General features: G+C 40.3%; 1 protein-coding gene across 3 annotated transcripts; it reads right to left on the bottom strand.

Annotated features, from left to right (window-relative positions):
- Window positions 1-215: 215 nt before the first annotated feature.
- Window positions 216-20,973, bottom strand: vegfaa (vascular endothelial growth factor Aa). Of its 3 annotated transcripts, XM_049583217.1 has the most exons (7): window positions 20,201-20,973; window positions 18,120-18,162; window positions 14,160-14,356; window positions 12,489-12,565; window positions 12,370-12,402; window positions 5,819-5,950; window positions 216-3,457 (listed from the first exon to the last, which is right to left on the bottom strand). In XM_049583217.1, exons 1-7 carry the CDS (start codon window positions 20,264-20,266, stop codon window positions 3,436-3,438), a joined length of 570 nt encoding a protein of 189 aa, XP_049439174.1. In that variant the 5' UTR covers window positions 20,267-20,973; the 3' UTR covers window positions 216-3,435. The 3 variants fall into 3 exon arrangements, with proteins under 3 accessions (XP_049439174.1, XP_049439176.1, XP_049439175.1); XM_049583219.1 differs by lacking the exon at window positions 5,819-5,950 and having other exon boundaries at window positions 12,366-12,402; window positions 20,201-20,969; XM_049583218.1 differs by lacking the exon at window positions 5,819-5,950 and having other exon boundaries at window positions 20,201-20,965.
- Window positions 20,974-22,827: the final 1,854 nt, after the last annotated feature.

Here is a 22,827-nt window from a genome sequence, read left to right as displayed (position 1 = left end):
TTAATCTATCTAACTATTTTGGATCCCTAGCTACATATTTACACCATAGAAACTCTGTTGGTCTACATGCAGACATCATCATATCTGTTAATGATCTACCAACATGTGAAACATGTCATATTTGCTCTGCTACATCTGAATCAGCTTCATCTGACACCATCATTTTCACACTGAAAAGATAAGATAAGTTACCATTTAATACAAAAGACAATGTATTTTCAAAATAAATATGTTTTAATACTTACACTAAAAACAACAGAGTATTAATATTGTAGAACATTTTACAGCACCAATAAATATATTAATGTGAAAACATACTAAAAATGAGTGACTGTACAAACTCAAGAAAAAGTCTGTTATTTACGTAAATACAAATAGAATGTTGTCATGATCAGAGGACTGGATAGGTGTGTTCACTGAGCCAGCAGCTGGGCTCAGTGAACACACCCTCAGGCCTCCAGTTTGACAGTGGCAGCACAGAAGGGCAGTTCACATGAACAGCAGTTTCAACAGCTGGCACTAACAGAAACACAGGCAGGATATTCACTATATTCACCATAAATCTAAGTCTAAAGTCACAATCACTGACTTTGAGTCTTGACCCATCTCCTGACTGTTCCTGACAATAATGTGCGAAGCATCGCAGGTAGTACAGTTAGGAGTTCACACCTTTGAATAAATAAGTTGTTTTACAAAAAGTTAGTGATTCTTTGCTTTAAATAAATAATAATTTCAGGTGTCTTCATATGGTTAACACACAGTTTACAGTGTCCATTTAAGCCCTCCTTGTTTTCTCTGCTGGCCAGCTTTAGCTGTTGGTTACACACACTGAAAGAATTTCTGATGAGTTACATGTATATACTGTTTTTCAGGTTTCAAATAGTAATATCAATATAATTTATTGTTTGGTTCTCTTAAGGTATTTCAGGGTAAAAATCACTCATATGAGCAGAAAAGTTCTTATTTCGAGGGCATAAATACTAACTAATACTTACTTATGAGCATAAACAACGATTCTTGCACGAGTACCCTGATACTTTGCAGCCTCCATAGGATTAAAACATGTCAAAACGAAATTATTTTTCGCATTTGTCCAATTTTTTTTTTTTTTATGTACCGTTGATATGCAGCAGCCTCCAGATCAACTGTATCACATAATTGTTAATTTATTTTAAAAAATAAATTATATATATGTGTATATATATATATGTGTATATATATATATGTGTATATATATATATATATATATATATATATATATATGTGTATATATATATATATATATATATATATATATATATGTGTATATATATATCTAATATATGCTAGCACACTGTAATAACAGTGGTCTTTACGGGAGCAAATTGATGCCACATTTGTTTTCATGTTAAAACAAGAAACTTTTTTGTAACAAGATAGTTTCAAGTTATAACACACCTTTTAGTAAAAAAAATAATCTTATATATAACATCAGTATTTTTAAGTGTTCCTATTTTAACTTAAATGTTTCTTTGTGATTTACTATTCCATATATAACTTGCGACTTTATTCAACATTTTCATTTCCTATTTTTTCTGGCTCATCTTTTCCTCGTGGTAACAGTTTAGTAATAAAATAAATGTCTGATTTGTGGTAAGAGGCTGAATCCTGCTGAACCACACAACAGTGTAATACTTATTGGGGGTGGGGGTTATGGGTATTAGTGTCTAGGTAAAAGTCAGAGAAAACACTGTGCTAGTTCACCACCGTCAGACTGGAGGCCTCAGCCTAATTGGACAGTCTTCACTAAATTAGGTCCGAGCTGAGCAGCAGCAACGAAACTCCTTCAGTCCTCCTTATGACGTGCATTTGGGCCCACAAGTGCAAAACCACATGTCCCATCACCCCAGTCCAAAATGAAAAAACACCTGTGTTGGCGCATCATTCGCGCACATGTTGGTGGCTGGGGTTTCTAACGGTCAACAGGCCCACCATGATCCCCCTCCAGCTGGTGAGAAACACAGCTTTAGTTTAAATTTAGGAATGTCAAAGCATTGTCTTTCAGTCCTTTTTCCCACAAAAAAGGAGTCTACAGTCATACGTGTTCTCCATTCAATTTCCAGACAGACTGAAAACAGTTGAGAAGTACAAACAAAAATAACCTTAACACTGCATATAAATATCAGAATACAGAATACTTAGGATATTCTATAAATTAGATGTAGTGTACTAGACAAAGAGATATCTAGTAAGTATATACAGATCGTTATGATAAACTGCTCTGTTGTGGATGCCTGACTATTTCTTTGGAACACACACAAAGGCATTAAATAAGGAAACTGGAAGGTTGTGGATTTCTACAGTGAGGTGCTGATCTGACCTGTGATCAGCTTGTCTAGTCACTTTTTGTCTCCATATATACCCACAGTAGTATCCCTTTAGACAGCCTGGTCTTGCAACATTTTGTGAAAGGAACACAATTCCTTAAAAATGTAAATAATAATAAACTCTGTGCACAAAAAGAGAGACAAATCATATTTCCCACGAGGGAAGGGTTACATGAAGGAGGCAGGCCCAGACACAGGTAGTGGTTTCATACCTTTAACCCTGATGGAAACTCAATCAACCTATCCTTAAATTTAACACTAACAGTGTTTACTTGCCCACACTTGAGGACAGACCTAACCCTGACCCAAAATTGACTAAAATCTTTTGACTTGCTAAAACATCACCAGCAGCTGAGCTTAAGTTTAGTTTTTGCCATCGTCACATAACCCTTCCGTGAGGAAAGAAGGTCATCTTCACATTATCCATCACCATGGCACATAACCTGCATCCACAGTCACTTCGGGAAACTCTGAGAGACGTTTCAGGTGTATTCTCACACCATGGTGTCTCAAAACTTCACATCATGTCACAGAGGGAAGCCGTTCTTGGACGTGGCGTTCAGTTCAAGTACAACAGATGTTCCTCCACCTCCACCTCCTCATCCCCCCTCCTTCTCCTCTTATTCTCTTCTGTCGGGGCTCGGAGGCAAGTTCAGCTTCTGCTGCACCACTCGTCAAAGTCACCAGTTTTTGTCACTTGAAATATTTAAGATTTTCAAATCCACAGCAGACCAGCATCCAGTGAAGTGTTACATAAAATAACAAATTTCTTCTATCAGATCTACTCACGAGCAGAACGCCATTGAAACATTTTCCCATTCACGCGCCAGTGGCGCATTCGTTTTGCTTAAATAATGTCTTTTTATGTAGCAGCAATACACATTGTCGATGTACTTTTAGTATACGTACATATATATTAATATCTTTAGGCGGAAAACAGACAGTGGCAAGATGTGCATCCAGAATGTCCTGTCTTGCATTGTCGTTCTGTGTCCTTGCAAGGAATGCATCCTCAGGTTTCAAAGTGCTGTGCCAAGAAAAGAATTCCTTCATAACAGTGTTGCTGGTCTCATCTCCTCTGTTTATCACATCTGTGGAGGACAAGATGAAACTCTGGTTATGACAAGCAGCAAATTTTGTACAGCCTTGTTTCACAGAGTATGATGAGCACGGTGTCTTACACATCTGCTCCATGCAAAAAAAAAAGGGATTATTGCTAGACAGGGGCAGAACACAAAGCACCTAACCCCAGTTCCAGAGACCCCCCACCCTAAGGTCCCCTCCACTCCCTCTCCTGAGCAACCACTTGGAATCATGCTACTGGTCACTTTACCCAGACATATGTGGCTCTCTAAATCTAAAGCAGAGTGGGGGGTCCCTCGGGGGTCAGAGGTCATGGAAGTGGCTGGGTCAGGAGAGGTCGTGAAACCTTGTTAGCTAGGGGCTAACATCTCCAAATTGGTGATTTTCGTGCTTAAAAAAAAAAAAAAAAAAATCAGTTTCTCCTAGTGGTACCTGGTATGACTGAGCAGTTTATCTTTATTATATAAGTATCATGATATAAGACTGGCTATCGTCCCAGATTTTGGATATGGTAATATCCTAAGTGTTGTCTTTTCCTGATTTAAAGGCTGCATCATAGTAAAGTGATGTCATTTTCTGAATTTACCAGACTTTTCAGTTATTTGCCTTCACCCACTTAGTCATTAAATACACATTACTGATGACTTTCTATTAAAATCTCATTGTGTAATTATGTAGTGAAACACCAATAGTCAACCCTACAATATTGTCTCAGTATTGATATTGAGGTATATGGTCACAAATATTATAAAGTTTGATTTTCTCCATATCGCCCAGCCCTATATCTGGCCATGCAAAAATGTTTCAGAGAAGAAAAAAAAGAAAAAAGAAAGACTCAAGGTCCATTAACTAACTTTTTCTTTTTTTTTCCGAGAACTTTCAGCTGTCTCTCATGGTCTTCACCCGCGAATGGAGTTTGCTCATTATAAGTCTGCTGACGAAGACCCTGAAGTCTCTGGGACTAAAAAGGTGATAAGTGAACTGTAAGATAAGATTTTTTTGTCAGGCTTGTATATCCTACACTAATGGTGAATTTTCACGCTCATGTTTAAAAAATAAATTTAGCAATTATCCAGATACCTATCTCTGAGATTTCTGCCTTCATCCCAATACAGTGGAGGTCAGTGGCATGACAGGTAACAAGGGGTCTCCACCGAGCTAATATGGATCTTAACCATTCCACCATCAGCGCATCCTGAAAAATGTCCTTTTCATTCAGCTCTCTCAAACTACTTTCTGCTGAAGGAACAGTCCCAGTCAATTCACAGTGAGGGCTCTGGATTGTTAGGAGTAATGCTGAAACAATTTCTGCATAAAGATGGTGCTGTTAGGGATGCACAATATTGGATTTTTTGCAGATATCCAATATGCTGAACAACTAATTTGACTGAAAACTGACACTGATATTGATATATCCATTTTTTCCCTACCTTATTTTAAGTGATCATCAAGTCTCTTCTAATTAACATTATATTATGCATGCATACTCTTATCCTGATGGCCCACCACCAGATGGAGACATGAAATACAATATTTTTCAATGTATGTAATATTCATTTATTGTGAAAAATAAGAACAACTATGTTGGCTGATTCTGATAGTTCATTTTAAAGCCAATTTTGGCCAACAGCAAGATGTGCCAATATTATCGTGTATCCTTAAGTGAGTAAATATGCTTGAACCAACCCTTCCATGGACTCCTCCTAGGTTTATAAACCATAAAACCCTATTGTTTACCCTGTCCTTTCCTTGGCTTTTGTCATCCAACTTAAACAAAGTCACTAACTAAACTAAGAAAATCTTTCTTACTTCACCAAAAAGATCACTGAGATACAAGATTTTCACTCAACAACAGCTTGTACTAATTAAAAAAGATAAAGATATAGCAAAATCAAACTGGAGATAACATTTCAGGTAATCGCTGAATATAGGCTGCTGACTGCTTCATCCAGATTGAAGTATTATGGGATGTGTATTGGAGTTTCTAACCCTGACCCAGACTTTTATAGAAAAAGTTTTAAATCTGAGCTGACTAACATGCAAGCAGTTACATGTTACATCATAAATATTCAGAATGTATTAAAACAACACTTCTGTTGTAATCTCAAGACATCACCAACACTTAAATCTGATGTGACTTTTGCATCTTACAAGAGACAATGCAAGCACAGAGAAGCGCAGAGCTGCCACAATCCCATCTACAAACACCAACACAACATCAAAAGCAGGGAAAAGCATGCATTCCTTAGCAGGAAGGGAACTGATCTTTGCAGGAAGCACAGAGATGGGTAGATGGGTGGAAAATAAAAGGGGGTTTGAGGGCTGGGATTCAAGACACGTTGTTTATCGTGTATGTATGGTAAACAAACCTGCAAGTTCTTTCGTTTAACTCAAGTTGCCTGGACTTGCAGTCTAATTGTGTGAATTTGCAGGAGCATTTACAGGTGAGAGGGTCCTGCACAAACAAGCGCTTTCTTCTCTCTGAGCAAGGCGCACAGTGGCTGCACAGATCGCTATTGAAAAGAAGAAAAGCAGACACAGACACTCATGCAACATCCCTATCCTCCCCCCACCTCCTCACAGCCCAACCTACCCTGCACTAAGATCGCTTTGAAAAGACATTTGTTTACACACAAGACTGGATTTGTGGCTCAGATTTGAGCATAAAGCTTAGTATCATCGGCTCCAGGAATGACACAGGGTGATACCCTACTCGTGTGTTTAATTGGACATTAAGTATTGGGCACCATACCCATGACTTTATACTAAAAGACCAATAAACCACTGTCTGGAAATCAACAAATCTTCAATGGATACACCGTTCTACACTAGCAAGAATTAAGCCAACAAAGCAAATTCTGCTGTTGTTATTTAAACCTTACCTAATGTTTTATTTTTCATCCTGCCTTTCCCCCAGACATTGGATGTTTAACCCTACCATTCTATTTTAACAAGAACAATTACATCATATTATAGAAGTAAAAAGGTGATTTCACTGTCTTTAATATGCTGTAAAAATGTATGGGATTTCTGCTGGTGCAGCAATGTCACTGAGGCAGCGTGGTAACCCATAGGTGGCACACAAAGATGTAAAATGAACATTTAATAGCTTGACAGGGAGGTAGACACTATAGCTGCTGCAGTATCCGTTACAGTGCTCGCCAATGAGATGGAAGGTCACACTACAGACACAACAAGGACACAACTAGATATATAAGGGTAGTTGCTATGGGGCACAAAGGAACTATGCTTTGTCTGATGGAACTGATTTTGCTTTGCACAGCACATATCTAAGTTATTCTGTATCACCTTCTAGACCTCCTGAATAAAAACAGGAGCAGAGCAACCCAAAGCAGAATTTATCTGTGAACCTCTCAAGGCTACAATGCTGTTAAGCTATGCACATTTGTCGGTACTACTGCACTCAGTGCACTGTAAAAGGGGCTGTATGAGGTAGTTATCAAATAGGTAGTCATTGAATTTCGCTTCGGGGATAAATAAAGTTCTTTGTAATCTATTCTATTCTATTCTAGTCAGTGTATTACCTGCAGCAGAAGTCAGTTGGCATGCCCCTAAATACTGCTATGAAGGGGTCAGCAACAATGTATATCTTAGCCAACTAAAAAAAGTCCCACCTCAAAAAAATCAACATACTCTAACTCTATATTTAGAATATTTTCACTGCTTCACATGGCCACCAGATATGGATTTTGGATGTGTAACTGAAGCAGTTATATAGCTCCCATTGAGAAAAACAGTAATTTAGCATTGCTGGACACGGGAGCTGCTCGTGTACCACTGACTCAATCAGTTAATTAGTTTGTGTTACTGTATGATTTTGTTTAAATGTGTTGGTTCAGATTCACCAGAGTCTCACAATAACATTAAATGACTAACTGATCAAGGCCTGGTGGCCTTGACAAGAGCATAGATTGAGAACCAAAGACTTCCCCCTTTGAATGTGCTGTCTGTTGGAAAGGTAAAGCGATGAAATGCTCTCAGTATAGTGTACACTTAAACTAATATTGATTTCTTTAAGGTGGCAGAAATACATTTTGCTCCTGCCCCCCGTCCATAGCAGTACATTGCTTAGCTTTGGTGTCTATACTCATGCTGCTTCTCCAAACTGGGAGCGTGTCAACAGACATTTTCTGTATGTAATACAGTCAGTACACGCGCAATTAAGTGGAGCTACGGTCATAGCTACGGTCATAGCTCGACAAGGCCATTTAATTGGACTACTCTCCTTTTCCCAGTATTCAAGCACAGGAGGGAAATTGATTTATGTCCAACTACGCTACCATAAGTGGCGTATGACTGTATACATGCAGGAGTAAGTCGATGCCCAAGAGCATTATCCCAGTGTGTTATTCTGACTTTGAGAAATTTGATTTAGTACGATTTCAGTTGGACTAATATGTTTACATGTATTTTAAAAGTCTGGTTTAAGTCGGACTAACACAATATATCAATTGTCTCTAATGTCATATAAACATACTGATTGACTATGGGTAAGTGCCTCATACAACCCTACTTCAAAAAAATCCAATATATCTCATTAATCAAGGGCTGCAGCTGTTGTGGTGATCTGTCATCTGAAACAGAAGGAAACATGACAACAGATAAAAGCCCCCACCAGAACGTAGAAGCAGGAAGCACTTATCAATGCAGCAAGGCCAGCAAAAAGCCTTAAAGATAACCATTTCCCACAGAGATAATATGACAAATGCCAACGGCAAAATTCATTTCACTGCCATTATAAATGGAGTGGAATGTTGTTGCAGATGTAAAATGGACACAACTAGAACCTGTATACAAAAAAGTTTGTTTAGAATATACCAACAAATAATTTGGTATCAGCTATAAAGAGAGATATTATGCTGATGCCAAGGCATACTGTAGCTTTGGGCCAGCCTAATCTTGCTGGTGTCTGTAGTTTTCGGCCCTGACAAACAGAGAGGTGGCAGGAGAAAGAGAAGAGACACCTGAGCAGATGCAGGGATTGTCATGCAGGGTTCAGTCAATAGCTGATAAAGCCAAACAGGAGGTAATCAACCAACAAAGCATCTGCTCTAATCGAGTCCCCTCATTAACAGGGGTGGATATTGATCCATAGGGCAGGACTGAGCTAACTGTATCTGGGTTTATGTTCCTGTAACTGACTGTATGAATGAGCACATCCTCTTTATAGCACCTCCACTCCACCCTGCCGCAGGGGAAACTGGCTGCCTACGTGCACACTGACAGGCAGACATTCAACAAGGCTGCATGGAACTCAGCCCACTTCAGCCCCACGACAAACCAACTTAGTTAACATGATCCCATCTCTCTTCCACCAGTCCATCAGCTTTTAACCCACTGAGTCCACAGTCTAGCACGCACACACTCCTCTTATCCAATTAAACAACCTGACCTACCCCTGAGAAGCCTCAAGACACACACTAACCGCCATGTATGCATATGTCAAACACACACACAGCCCTGTGTCAACTGTGACAGTGAGCAACTTCTCTCAATTGATGACAACGCCTCCAAGCTCATCCTCTATTTACACCACTAAAAATAAAAATAGGCTAACTGCATGACACCTGTTGCTATGATTAGACTGAGGGAGCCGCTGAGGGTCAGGTTTGTGACAGCAGTGTGTGGTCTAAAGCCGGCCGGCTATGCCTAAATCACTCACACTGTTATAGTCACACCATAAAGTACTAAAGCAGCTGCCATAAAGAGAGCAAAGTGTGAGAGGCCTGTAAAGATAGGATCTGAAGGCTGTGCACTCTACCTCCAACATCCAGAGGAAACAGGATGGGACACTTGTAAATTTGAAATGGATGATATACTTTAGACTTCTTAAACTGTGGCAGTATGGTCACTTTCTGTTGAACTGAACTGAAAGGAACACAAACTGAAACAAAGATTTGTAATTCTGTGTAGATTAACCACAGCTTTAAAAGTTAGTATATATATATATATATATATATATATATATATATATATATATATATATATATATATATATATATACAGTACAGGCCAAAAGTTTGGACACACCTTCTCATTCAATGTGTTTTCTTTATTTTCATGACTATTTACATTGTAGATTCTCACTGAAGGCATCAAAACTATGAATGAACACATGTGGAGTTATGTACTTAACAAAAAAAGGTGAAATAACTGAAAACATGTTTTATATTCTAGTTTCTTCAAAATAGCCACCCTTTGCTCTGATTACTGCTTTGCACACTCTTGGCATTCTCTCCATGAGCTTCAAGAGGTAGTCACCTGAAATGGTTTTCCAACAGTCTTGAAGGAGTTCCCAGAGGTGTTTAGCACTTGTTGGCCCCTTTGCCTTCACTCTGCGGTCCAGCTCACCCCAAACCATCTCGATTGGGTTCAGGTCCGGTGACTGTGGAGGCCAGGTCATCTGCCGCAGCACTCCATCACTCTCCTTCTTGGTCAAATAGCCCTTACACAGCCTGGAGGTGTGTTTGGGGTCATTGTCCTGTTGAAAAATAAATGATCGTCCAACTAAACATAAACCGGATGGGATGGCATGTCGCTGCAGGATGCTGTGGTAGCCATGCTGGTTCAGTGTGCCTTCAATTTTGAATAAATCCCCAACAGTGTCACCAGCAAAACACCCCCACACCATCACACCTCCTCCTCCATGCTTCACAGTGGGAACCAGGCATGTGGAATCCATCCGTTCACCTTTTCTGCGTCTCACAAAGACACGGTGGTTGGAACCAAAGATCTCAAATTTGGACTCATCAGACCAAAGCACAGATTTCCACTGGTCTAATGTCCATTCCTTGTGTTTCTTGGCCAAAACAAATCTCTTCTGCTTGTTGCCTCTCCTTAGCAGTGGTTTCCTAGCAGCTATTTGACCATGAAGGCCTGATTCGCGCAGTCTCCTCTTAACAGTTGTTCTAGAGATGGGTCTGCTGCTAGAACTCTGTGTGGCATTCATCTGGTCTCTGATCTGAGCTGCTGTTAACTTGCGATTTCTGAGGCTGGTGACTCGGATGAACTTATCCTCAGAAGCAGAGGTGACTCTTGGTCTTCCTTTCCTGGGTCGGTCCTCATGTGTGCCAGTTTTGTTGTAGCGCTTGATGGTTTTTGCGACTCCACTTGGGGACACATTTAAAGTTTTTGCAATTTTCCAGACTGACTGACCTTCATTTCTTAAAGTAATGATGGCCACTCGTTTTTCTTTAGTTAGCTGATTGGTTCTTGCCATAATATGAATTTTAACAGTTGTCCAATAGGGCTGTCGGCTGTGTATTAACCTGACTTCTGCACAACACAACTGATGGTCCCAACCCCATTGATAAAGCAAGAAATTCCACTAATTAACCCTGATAAGGCACACCTGTGAAGTGGAAACCATTTCAGGTGACTACCTCTTGAAGCTCATGGAGAGAATGCCAAGAGTGTGCAAAGCAGTAATCAGAGCAAAGGGTGGCTATTTTGAAGAAACTAGAATATAAAACATGTTTTCAGTTATTTCACCTTTTTGTTTTAAGTACATAACTCCACATGTGTTCATTCATAGTTTTGATGCCTTCAGTGAGAATCTACAATGTAAATAGTCATGAAAATAAAGAAAACGCATTGAATGAGAAGGTGTGTCCAAACTTTTGGCCTGTACTGTATATATTTATATATTTATATATATATATATATATATATATATATATATATGTCCATATTTTAGCTCTAATCAGGTTGCCCTGGTTTCTCAACACCTTGTTGACCAGGGCAACATCCGCACCAGTATAGTATGACCTTCCTACCTCAGGATGAGTTTCATTCATCCTGAGGTAGGCTATAAGCATTAAGAAACTTAAACCTTAAGGGTTAGGTGTTGCCCCACCCTGACTGGGAATTAAACCTCTGACCTTCCACACCTGAGTCAGTAGTCTTAACCAAAAGTAATGGACCAAAAATCAGAAATATCCTGCTTAATCATTAGCCTGTAATTCATGTATAATCCATGTATTTGGGAAGGCTGCCATCACATGACCAATGTGCTGATGGGAGGAAAGAATGAAGTGGTGCCCATAAAGAGGCAAGTTGGAGAGGTTGATGAGACACAAAACACAGGACTTTGATTCAGGACTTTTTTCCCAGGAGACTGGTATTCAGAACTTTCTGAAACTAGCTGAAACCGTGTTTCTTTTCTTTAATTAACCAAAGTAACTATACTTGCCTAAACTTAACCTACCTAACTATATGTTAAGTACATAACATCATTCGTTGTGCACTTGTTAGATATCATACAAGCCGTTGTATGAAGATAGGTTTGGCAACTTCACTTAATGGATGGGGAAAAGGCAACTAGATGGCATTGGAGAAAGCAAAAATGGAAAGAAATGGAAATGATTTGAGAGGTGTTCGGTTATTTACACAATATCATCATATTTGTATTATTAACATTATATCAGCATTTCATTTTTAAGTATCACGTCAATACCAGTATATCACGACAAAGCTCATTCATTTGGTACTGACCAACGTGTCCTTAGACATGAGCTTCAACACTTGTCCAAAACTGAGAACTGGAATGAAATGTCTGCTCAGATTTGTTATTTTCTTATTCTTTGATCAAATAGTTCTTGATTCAAATCTTAACATTTCAGTATCAAAAGCATTCTAATTACCAAATAACGATGCAATTAACGCCCATATTGACGATAATGCTGTCACCACTGGATATTAACATTCTTCATCAGAGACCCTCACAGAACTGATCCTGACTTTAACAGAAACCTGATGCTTCCAGTGTCCAGCTAGGTGCCTCTCGCCCTGCTCGAGTACAACAAGCCACCAAACCAAGTCAAAGACATGTTGCTGGTAGAAAACCCTGATTGTTCCACAGAAACCATTCAAAACAGAAGAAGACAGAACACGTACTTACTATTCTTTCTTTGCTTGAACATCTGGCTTCAATCTGAAAGTAAAAAAAGCAACATGCTTTAGTTTTTTTTCTTATAGCGCATTACTGTTATACTGTGTGTGAGGTCTGCAGTCTCTTACCTGCATTCACACTTCTGATGCTCTGTGAAACTTAAGTCAATAGTGTGTTCAGTTACCCTTGGTCTAAACCGCATTACCTTGAAGAGAAACAGAGGACATAATAAGACAAGGTTAAGATTAAAATGACATCAACATGACTTTTCTTAACTTACAGTCTAAACACCACAGCCCTGACCACTCTCCAACCAAACAGCTCCAATGTCTGTGTTAGTCTATATCCCTATGCTTCACCAGCCGACGCCTGTGCTAGACACTCAGGCTTGTTAGTGGACAGTAGAGGCTCTGACCACACAGACATGGCTGTAAACACAGTGTGTCAATGTAAACAACATTTATGAGGTGCCTCACTTTCTCCGCTCTGCTTCTGGACGGAAGAATGATGTCTCAGGAATTACAAAGACATACTAAACCCTGTGGTCTCAAATTTCAGATTTTAGGTTTGACAAAATTGGATTAAAGTTAATTTTGGTATTTTACAACCTGGACCCTAATTTCTTACATGTTTTAAGTTTTTAGTGACTAATGAAAGAAACTATTTTTGAAAGCTGTCCAGTACTGAGCGAGAGTGCTGCAGCCGGTAGCTGCGAAAAAAGGCTGCAATGTAACTACTCTTGGCATGTTCACATTGCCAATGATTATCCACTAAAAGTGTATATTTTTTGCCACTGACAGGCTCAGATTGTTATAAGAGGTGTCTGACAAGATAATAGAAAGGATCCCATCAAGAGACTTTTTATTAAAGAGTAAGATCATTTTGTTTTTTTCCAGAAAGAGCCATGTAATCCCACCAGACTCCATATAAATGAACAGTCATTTTATCATTGTAAAACACTTCATTCAAAGTTGACAAAAACAAAATAAGACTCACATAAGCCACCTTGGTTCATCTTCCCACTGCTTTGACAATCACCATGGTCGTTAAAATATGCTGCTGTTGATGCTAAAATCACTGTTTATCTAAATGGAGCCTGGTATGTTTGTCAACAGCGATTTCAGGGCTGTGTCTGGTAAGAATAAGAAGGATCTTACTCTTTAACATAAAAGGCCTGTCTCTGTGGGGCTCCTTTCAAAAAATGTTCGGACACTTAGAATAACAATCTGAGCCCATCAGAGGCAAAAACAAACACTTTTAGTGGATGAACACTGACAACACAAACATGCCCCGATTGGTTACACTGCAGACTGTTTTGCTGCTGCCAGCTGCAGCACTCTCACACAATACTGGACAGCTTGAGAAATAATTATTCCCATTAATCACTGAGACACAAATACATGGGAAATTAGGGTCCAGGTTGAAAAATACCAAACTTACCCTTGAAGACCTCTTACTAGCCTTTTCTGTAATTCTCAATTTCATGGTCTGTATCAGTGTGTGGGATTTGCTCAGTTTTCATGGAGACAGCTCAGTTGTCACAGTGTGACCTAGGTATAAAAATTCATTCACATGAGAACATACAACTCTATACTTAGATCATGTGATGACAACTGAGCCATCTCCATAACAACTAAACAAAGTCCATCTGCTGATGAAGACCGTGAGATGCAGCTGAAAATTAATCTTGTGTTAATTTCATTTTATCAAACTACTATTTCATAACTGTCTAAGGATGATTCAGGTTTTTAATCAGTTAAGTTTGGCAAATTTTGTCAACCCATATCCCCTGGACTCACCTGCAACGTGACATTGTGGGTTTCCGTGGGTACGCACTCCATCGCTTCGTCATTGCAGCAGCCTCCACAGCGGTTGAGGACCACACAGGAAGGAATGTAGTTGTGTTCTGTGTCCTCCGGATACTCCTGGATGATGTCCACCAGCACCTCCCTGGGCTTACACATGCTCTTGGTGATGACTTCTGTGAGAGGGATGACTGAAAAAAGACAATATTGATCATCATCATCATCATTATCTTTATAGCTAGTATGAAAAGTAAATAGAGAAGCTTTATGTAATAATGGATAGGCTACCTATCCAGCCCAACTTCTTGTCTTTTCAAACATTCACTGCATGATTTTTATTGCTGAAGAAGAGAGCACCTGTTCATCTTTTGCCAGTGAAGGGGCCACATTCATTTATTTCTTAAGTGAAAAACTTAAGAAAGAGATACAATTTAATTCCAAGGTCACACATTCATATGATAAAGTGTTGCATCTCCACACAAATTAAAAAAGTAAGACTCCTCTCAGGCAGTTAAAGCATCTTTGTGTACCTTCAAATCCAAAAAGTGACTACTGTTGTACCAGTATTTAATTTCAGAAGAGATCTGAGTGGTTTTCACGCTGAGAGAAACAAACTGTGGTCAAATAAGTGTACCATGTAGCTTCTCCACTGATGGATGTCTCCCATCCATCAGTGTCCAAGATAAGCTTCAGAGAGATGAAAACAGCCTTAATGCTACAGAATAAATAGAAGGCTTCAAATACACCCTTACATACATCCAAATACATCCTAGATCCTTAGTGGCGATTGGCCCCCAAAATCCTAATCAGAGCACCCTGATTCCAACCATTTGGTAGAAACGGACAAGTCAGAATATGCTCTAAAAAACTCCCAGTTATGTGTGAAAAAGTAGAAAAAAATTCAGAGTAGACGACTCAGGCCTTATGACTTATGACACGTGAAAAGCTAGTAGTAAAAGCTACAAGAGCAACAACAGACATTATTTCAGTGGCAATAATTAGCCTACACTAAGCAGCTCCACAGAAAGATGCCACCCTGACTGAGTTGGTGTGGAGATGCAACACTTTATCATATGAATGTGTGACCTTGGAATTAAATTGTATCTCTTTCTCTTCTCAAGTTTTGACATCCCCTCTGCAAAACTGTGGTAAAACATGACACACAAGCATCAAGTAATATTTGGAGATCAAGACCAGAAAGTTGATAACAGAGTTTGTCAGAATGAACCATTTAATACCAAACTGAGACTCAGTGAAACTAACTGACTGACCTGCCAGCCTTCTCTGTATTCCCATTCCCTGTGCAGCCCAGAATAATCCGTCCCACAGTCCATCAGACTGGGTTCCCAGTGACCCCTTGCTAACTCCTGACCTCTGGTCTGTCAGAGCAGGCACTGTGGCGCCAGTCTTCACCTCTGACATGTGACCCCCAGGAAGCCCACCCCTATGCAGTCCCTGCCTCTGGAGTAATGCTGGCTGACTGTGTGTACCACTGTGGGAAGTTTTAAAAAGTATTTCAACCATACTGTCTGCTGGAAGTCAAATTAGCTGTGGCATAATGAAGCAAGTTTAGAGATGTAAGGGAGAATACTATCACATCACAGTGGAGGCTCTCTGCTAATACATCACATAATAGAAGTAACACAAATATTAATAAAAGCAAATATCCATTATGTCAAAGACTGACCTCACTGTAAGGACCACATCCATTTTTTCCCGATAAAAACAAATTTTGCAGCACCATGTATCGCTCCAGTACTATAAGGAATGACTCTGCAGTTTTGGCTCCGGTGACCAGGCCAGCAGACGTGAGCAGCTGAAACACTCACACCTGCTGAGTGGATTTGGTTCACAAGACAGTCAGCAGACGGTCTCACGTCAGCACACTCAGCTGCTTCACTCTGATCATACTCTACATGCTTGGTATCATCAGTAAGTCTAATGACAAGAGCCAAACCAACAGTGAGTGCCTCTTACTAACAGGTACTGTGTCTGTACCAAAGCCTGAAAAATCTTCCTCTTCTGTGCCATGGAGCTCCACTCTTGTCTACAAACTATTAAATACACATCATGAGTCACATTGTTGCACTGTGTGATGTCGTATTCACAATCAACACCGGCACTGGGTTTGGTCAGACAAAGAAAAAAAGTCTTAACTCAAGGTCCACTTCTTAACCTTCTTCGGGGGCTTTTAACTGCCTATCATGGGCCTCGTCATAATCAAATGACCAAAGTTAAATACTTAGGTCACATTATCAGCCATCTGCATGACAACTGAGCAGACTTCTGTTCGAGGCCATGAGATGTGGCTGAAAGCACCAAAAAAAGATGAGTTTGCCAAACAATTTATTTTAAGGTAAATAATAATAATAGTCATAATAATAATGATAATAGTAATAATTTTGCCTTTGGGCTGGGAGCCACAGACAGGGTGGAGAAGTCAGAAATGATCATGAGACACACCGCAGGTTTTGATCTTTTCGTGGGATTGTTGTTGAAAAATAATCGGAATAAATCCTATCAATAATGGTGAGGAGCATAGCCTGGCGTTGCCAGACCCAATTCGCAAAACGCGAATGGGTCTGGACACGGAGTGTACATTTCCTCTATTCCTGAGGGGCGGTATGAACAGCCGTTACTCAAAGTGCCCCTTCACGCAAATGAAAAGACGGAAAACCAATCAGAGTAAATGAAACGTGTGACGTAGGCTGGCAGAACACCACTGTAAACAGACCAGCAAGCAAGTGCAGCGGAGATGAGCTGTGATGATGTCTGTGAAAGAGTGTTGCCGTCTTTGCGGATTTCCTCCTCACTGTGGACTCCAAGTTGCATGGCTATGATTCCCAGCTTGGTCGCTTCCCTGACCCGCTCCTCCATGAGAGCAACTAACAGAGAAACAACAATAGCCACTGGGTTTTCACTGAGTCCCATCTTTTTCCCAATCAACGGAGCCAGTTGGTAAATTAAACTTTTACCAAACCCTGTAGGAAGGATGGCAAACACATCCTTTTTTTCAATAAAAGCTTTCAGTGCAGCCGTTTGCTCTACTTTTAAAGAAAATGTACATTCCAGTTCTTTCAACACATTTACCATTGCAGTTTCAAAATCAGTAGCCATGTTGGTTGTTTGCGAAATGCATTCACTCCGCTCCTTGTCCCTCCTATTCTGATGACGTGATTTCAAATAACCCGCTCCAAAGTAATAAACGGTTGTGATTGGCCCGGTAAGCTTTAACTGATGCCAGAATGTGCCTTTATGATGGCATGGCCTGACTGATCTGTGGAGCGAAATAGAATATGAGCTTGCGAGATTAGGATGGTTTCACCAGGCTAGAGGAGCTCTCCGCTCTTATCACAGTGCATATGACAGCTTTTGACAGGTGGTGTGATCCCTGACGTATGTGTATGTGTGTGTGTGTGTGTGTGTGTGTGTGTGTGTGTGTGTGAAGGTCAGCAGCGTGCAGGTGACAGACTTCCTGCTCCTCTACAAACACTAACAGCAACCACAGAGCCTGTCCACTGATGCTGTTTGTAGTGACTAATCAGCATCTTCATCCATCACAAAGCAGCAGGTCCAGCCTTGGCTTTAGCACCACACAGTCACTGTCAGACAAACATGGCATTGAACCGAGGCTGACTGTCTGCTCATTTACTGAGTGGTTTCTTCCACCACAGACTGGAGGGAAAAACAAATGCACACAAAAAATTCAACAACTGCAAATTATTATAAAAGGCACTCACTGATTTCCACCCTTTCTCTCACGTTATGTCTTGTTTTGGAAACTGCAACACTTTTATGGCGACTCCAAAGTCCCAAGTCACACCTTCAACCGCTGACAACTTTGATTGCGGGGGGGGGGTTAAGATAGGCTAAGTTTATCACATGTCCACTAGGTGGCCCTATTGTCATCTGGCCTGCACACAGAGGTCTTTATATTAGACTAAGAAAACTTACCCTCATTTTTACTCTTCTCCACTCCCTTGTTAATGCTGGCAGTCTGTAAGAGATGCACATCAAACCAGGTGTTAAATATTTCTCATCTGCGTACAACACCGCCTCCATAAACATTTCATCACTTTAAAACAAATCCAAATCATCTGCCTCGTTAGCTTGTATTGAGGGAATCAAAGTAAGTCAAGGTTTTTATTTTCAGTTCATTACATCAAAAAAGTGTGTGTGTGTGTGTGTGTGTGTGTGTGTGTGTGTGTGCGTGCGTGTGTGTATGTTTGTGGGGGGGCTGCAAAACAGGGGGAGGGACTTTTTTAAAATCGTGGGGGGGTTGTCTGACACTGTTAAAACAGAAGAATAGTGATGTTTCATAATAATCACTTAGCTCTACATGTCTCATTTAAAATGTCACAAAAAAATAACTTGCACAAACCAGATCCTGTAAAAACATTAAAGACTGCGCTCCTGCATGCTTAACATATTTGAATATTGAAAAATATGGTAATATATTTAGAGAGGGTTTTGTGTTTTTTTCCAGTCACTCAGGGAGGCTCATAAAAAATCTGTAGCTTCAGGAAGGTCAAGATAAAAATTGAAATAAAACGACAGTTAGCAAAATAAAAGTGTCACAAGAGGTGTCACATACAAAAAAAACATGTTGTTTTTTGCTCTACTCTCTAATTTTATCTCTGCTTGCTAACGTGCAGATGCATCAGACCTGTCAAGCTACAAACAAGCCGTTGAGGAGCGAGGCAAGTTTATCTTCAAAATAAAGGCCCTGCAGCCTGTTGCTCAAACAGTTTAAAGTAGTTATGCATAGTTAGCTATGTTAACTATGAAGAGCTCAAAATGAAATTTAAATGGAAAGTCTGACTGCTCACAGTAATTCCATGCTTTCATTAGTTTGAGCACTTTAAGATAAAAGCAAAGAGTCACAGTAGTGTTCCAAGAAAAAGAGAGTGGGTTTTATCTAAAAATGCAGTCATTTCACGATTCACTCAAAGCCGTCAAATAGCTTGAATGAGGCTTGGTTTTATTTTGAAAGGACTAACAGAAATCGGCTTTTGTTTTGATAGTAAGATGACGTGACGAATCGGTATCCCTGGCAGACCTCCGTTCACCTTGTCTGTCTGCTGTAACCGGTGGAGATATTGCGTGAGAAAGCGGTTCGGCCTGTGTGGGGACAAGGTGGGCATCCTGCAGGGCGGCAGGACAGGAGGAACCGGGTCTCAGCCTCCACACACTCCAGATCGCCGTGAGGAAAAAAAAAAACTTACTGGGACTGAAGCCTGCGGCTGAATAGCTGAGAGGACTGACTGTACAGACTTTACACTGCACTTCGAGCTGTACTCAAGGCGCGTCACGCAGAACTCCATTCAGAAATCTAACAGTTTAACGCACACTATCCGGAAACACTGAGCATGTTAACAATAACTGAGACATTTTTAGGGATTTTTTTTAGGGAATTTAATCAGTTATTATTCAATCCGGCACGGTAATAATCCAGCCACCAGCAATCATTAATCATAATTCACAACTTTTATGACTTGTTCCCGCTTTCCATTACATCCAGTTTAGTGAGCCGCGCAAACCAATTTTAAGCTTTATTTCTAATCAAATTAGCACTCTGCGGAGAACAATTAAAAAAAAGTTTTACAGAGTCAGAGGACACTCTTATTTCTTAAAGCGCGTCTCTTTGTGTGAACCATATAAAGCACATTTTACCTCCCAGTCTTCATTAACAGAATCTGGCTTTGCAATAAAAAAGACAAAATAAGACGAAGGCTTTTGCATAGAAACAGACAGGAAAATGATGATAGTTCACCAACATAGGAACTAGGATATTTGGCTGATAAAAAAAATAGTCATACATTTCCACATTATACTTTCTGATATTAGAACTGGCCAACACTTTCCCTGCAGTATTGTTCACTAAAGATGTGAGAGCACAGTTTTCTTTGCGTTTAAATGTAAAATAATGAAGGATAGGGCCTATAGAAAGCTGTTCATGTTTGCCGGCACGTATGAAAGAGAACAGACCTCCCTGTCTGATTATGAATAAAAACACTGAGCATATGCAGACTCACCTTTACAGTAGGTAGGTGAAGAACTGCTGCCAAAAGGATGTGTACCAAACTGACAACAAAGTTCATGGTTGTAATTCCGCACGATGAGTCTTCAAATCTCTGTGGTCGTTTAAGAGTAAATAATAATAATAATAATAATAATAACAACAATAATATTAAATAAACAGCACGCACACAGTCAAAAAATGAAAAATGAATATTTCAAAAAACCGCGGCAAATCTTGGCTATAGCAAAAGCAAATCCATATCTTCCACACGCATATGGCACGTTCACAGGGACCGTTCCAGTGTCTCCCAGCAGCGCTCCGCTGGAAAGCTTACCATCCACAGAGCCTCGCTCATCCACAGACAAAGACACTATGATGGGTTTCAAAATCCACGCTGGAGCCGGGGGCTCAGGAACACAGCGATCCTCCAAAAATGTCAGGAAGAATGTTAGACGTGGAAGCGGGAGACGGGCGGGTCAGCTCATCAACTTTACGCACCGGTGTCTCTTTACGATCATTAATCCCACAACATGAAGGTGTGTGTCTGTGCGCGTGGAGGGATACGGCAGGCACTGTCTGCCGGTATGAAGTGTTCCTCTTGTTCTCTTCCGCAGACCTCCCTGGTATTGTTTCTTCTTCGCTCCTGTGCTGTGCCTCGGTTTCTCTTGTCTCTATAAAGCTCTTCGGTGGAGCATTGACAGACAGCAGCTTGTTCCCCGCACAGCAGCGGCACCAGTCTCTCTCGCGTTCTGTCTCCTCTTGGTGGCTGCTGCTGTAGCTCATGCGTTATTAAGGTGGCCCGGCATCAGCAGCCAACAGGCCCGCTGCTGGAGGCGGGGCGGCCGGCACGAACCAATGGCAGAGGGGAGGAGGGGGGAACCTTGATCAGACCTGCTGTACACGCACACACGGGAGAGGTTTCCACTGATGACGTAGCCTATCTTTTAATGAAGGCTGTGTTCATTGAAGCTGTTGGATATGGTTGGTTTATTTTAAACATTACAGCTATGTCTTGGTTGAGCATGGAGTTATTTGCTGAACTGCGGAGTTGAAGACTGTATCACAACAAAACAACAACAAAAACAAAACAGCTTGAGGCACTGAATATCATCTTCATAGGACAAAGATAAGAATAGTTTACTACATGTCTAAGAATATTTCAGAACAGTGACTGTAAATACAGACCCATAGCCTACAGGTTGGTGTGTATAGCTGAAATATCACATTCAGTGTGTTATGTAAGCCGCACAAGTGATGTTAAGTCCTTAATGTACAGTTACGTAATTAACATGAAGTTATGGAGGTTAGGTTTCAGGTAACCTGATTTACAAAAGGAAAAGAAAAAACCTGGTTAACCCGATTCAAGTTAACATCTTGGTCCCCACTGGCAGCTAGAGGTTAATTGTCGGAATAATGCAACTACATCTCCTAGTTTTTTCATCTGAAGATTCCTTTATTTAACATAGTTTGTCACCAAGAACAACACTTATATTTTCCTATGGAAATGTGAAAGGTGTGACTTGTAGTCAGGCTAGCCATTAGGAAGTATGGACAGGGGGACAGCATTTGCCAGAATGGACCACCATTCCACACCTATTGTGAGGGGGGTCACTATACAATCACTAATCATTGATGAATGAATGAATGAATGAATGAATGAATGATTAGAGAAAAGTAAAATCAAACACTGACTGAAGAAATAACTGCAAGGTATTACATCAGATGATCAAATCTTTACTGACAAAATGCTACTTGAATTGAATATTGGTAAAATTGTGTGCAGAACTGAAATAGTATAAAGAGTATATGGCTGTTGTCAGTTTTAAAGTTATACCCACTTTATGCAATTCCTAGACTGTTCAGGGACAGATCATTTTGAAAAAGGCAATATTCCCTTTTTCTTTGCCAAAATTTAGTGTAAGTTTGGAACGTTTTTTGTTCCCCTTCCAACAAGATAGTATAATATGGTTATTACTAGTGGATGCCATATGTCCTCTAGTTTAATAATGATAACTGTGTCTTCACTGTAGCTTTAGAAGTGAGCCTGATACAGCAGGTTTTATTTGCACCTCACTCTTCAACTTCAGTTCCCCCTGTCACACCTGGTGCTTCTTCAAACTTCTTTTTTGCCATGGCCACTCTGCTCCTTTCATTTTCTTCTTCTCTTTACACACCAGATGTTTTTTTAAGCAGCCCCTGAGTTTTGGTGAGGCATTCTGACTTAGCTAATCAGACAGCAGTCAGCCTGACATGTTTCTGCAACATTTCACAACACCTGTATAGGCTGGGAGTATCAGACAGCACACTGAAATGTGTTTTAATGATAACAAGACAATCATTTATCATGCAAATACTTATAACTTGTGTTGTCAGTGATTTAAGTCAATAAGTAAATTGTTACCATAGACCTTTTCATAGGCTGCCTCTTGGCCTTGGGCCGCGGTCATCTGTAGCCTTTGACCCCCTCACCCCCCGCGACAGCAAGCTTGCTTGTAGTGACAAATCCATGGAGAATTATCACCGACCCTGCAGTTTCCATCCGCTCTACAAAGCTCTTTTAGCGTGCTTTGGTTTTATGGCACACTACCTGCTCAGTACAAGAAAATATCAGTTATGCAGTTTTACACAACAGCTTCAAAA

Source organism: Epinephelus fuscoguttatus, linkage group LG8 (assembly GCF_011397635.1).
Source record: "Epinephelus fuscoguttatus linkage group LG8, E.fuscoguttatus.final_Chr_v1".
NCBI classification, from domain to species: Eukaryota; Metazoa; Chordata; class Actinopteri; order Perciformes; family Serranidae; genus Epinephelus; species Epinephelus fuscoguttatus.
The sequence above is the reverse complement of the archived record's forward strand: the minus strand, read 5'-3'. Positions and strand labels throughout refer to the sequence as shown.

What these genes read in the sequence shown, in the direction of transcription:
- vegfaa (XM_049583217.1), bottom strand. Translation starts at nt 20,266, where the DNA reads ATGAACTTTGTTGTCAGTTTGGTACACATCCTTTTGGCAGCAGTTCTT. An exon ending in CCCACAATGTCACGTTGCAG is followed by an intron (nt 12,566 to 14,159) that starts GTGAGTCCAGGG and finishes TTTCTCTTCAAG; the next exon opens with GTAATGCGGTTTAGACCAAG. An exon ending in CATCAGAAGTGTGAATGCAG is followed by an intron (nt 12,403 to 12,488) that starts GTAAGAGACTGC and finishes TTTTACTTTCAG; the next exon opens with ATTGAAGCCAGATGTTCAAG.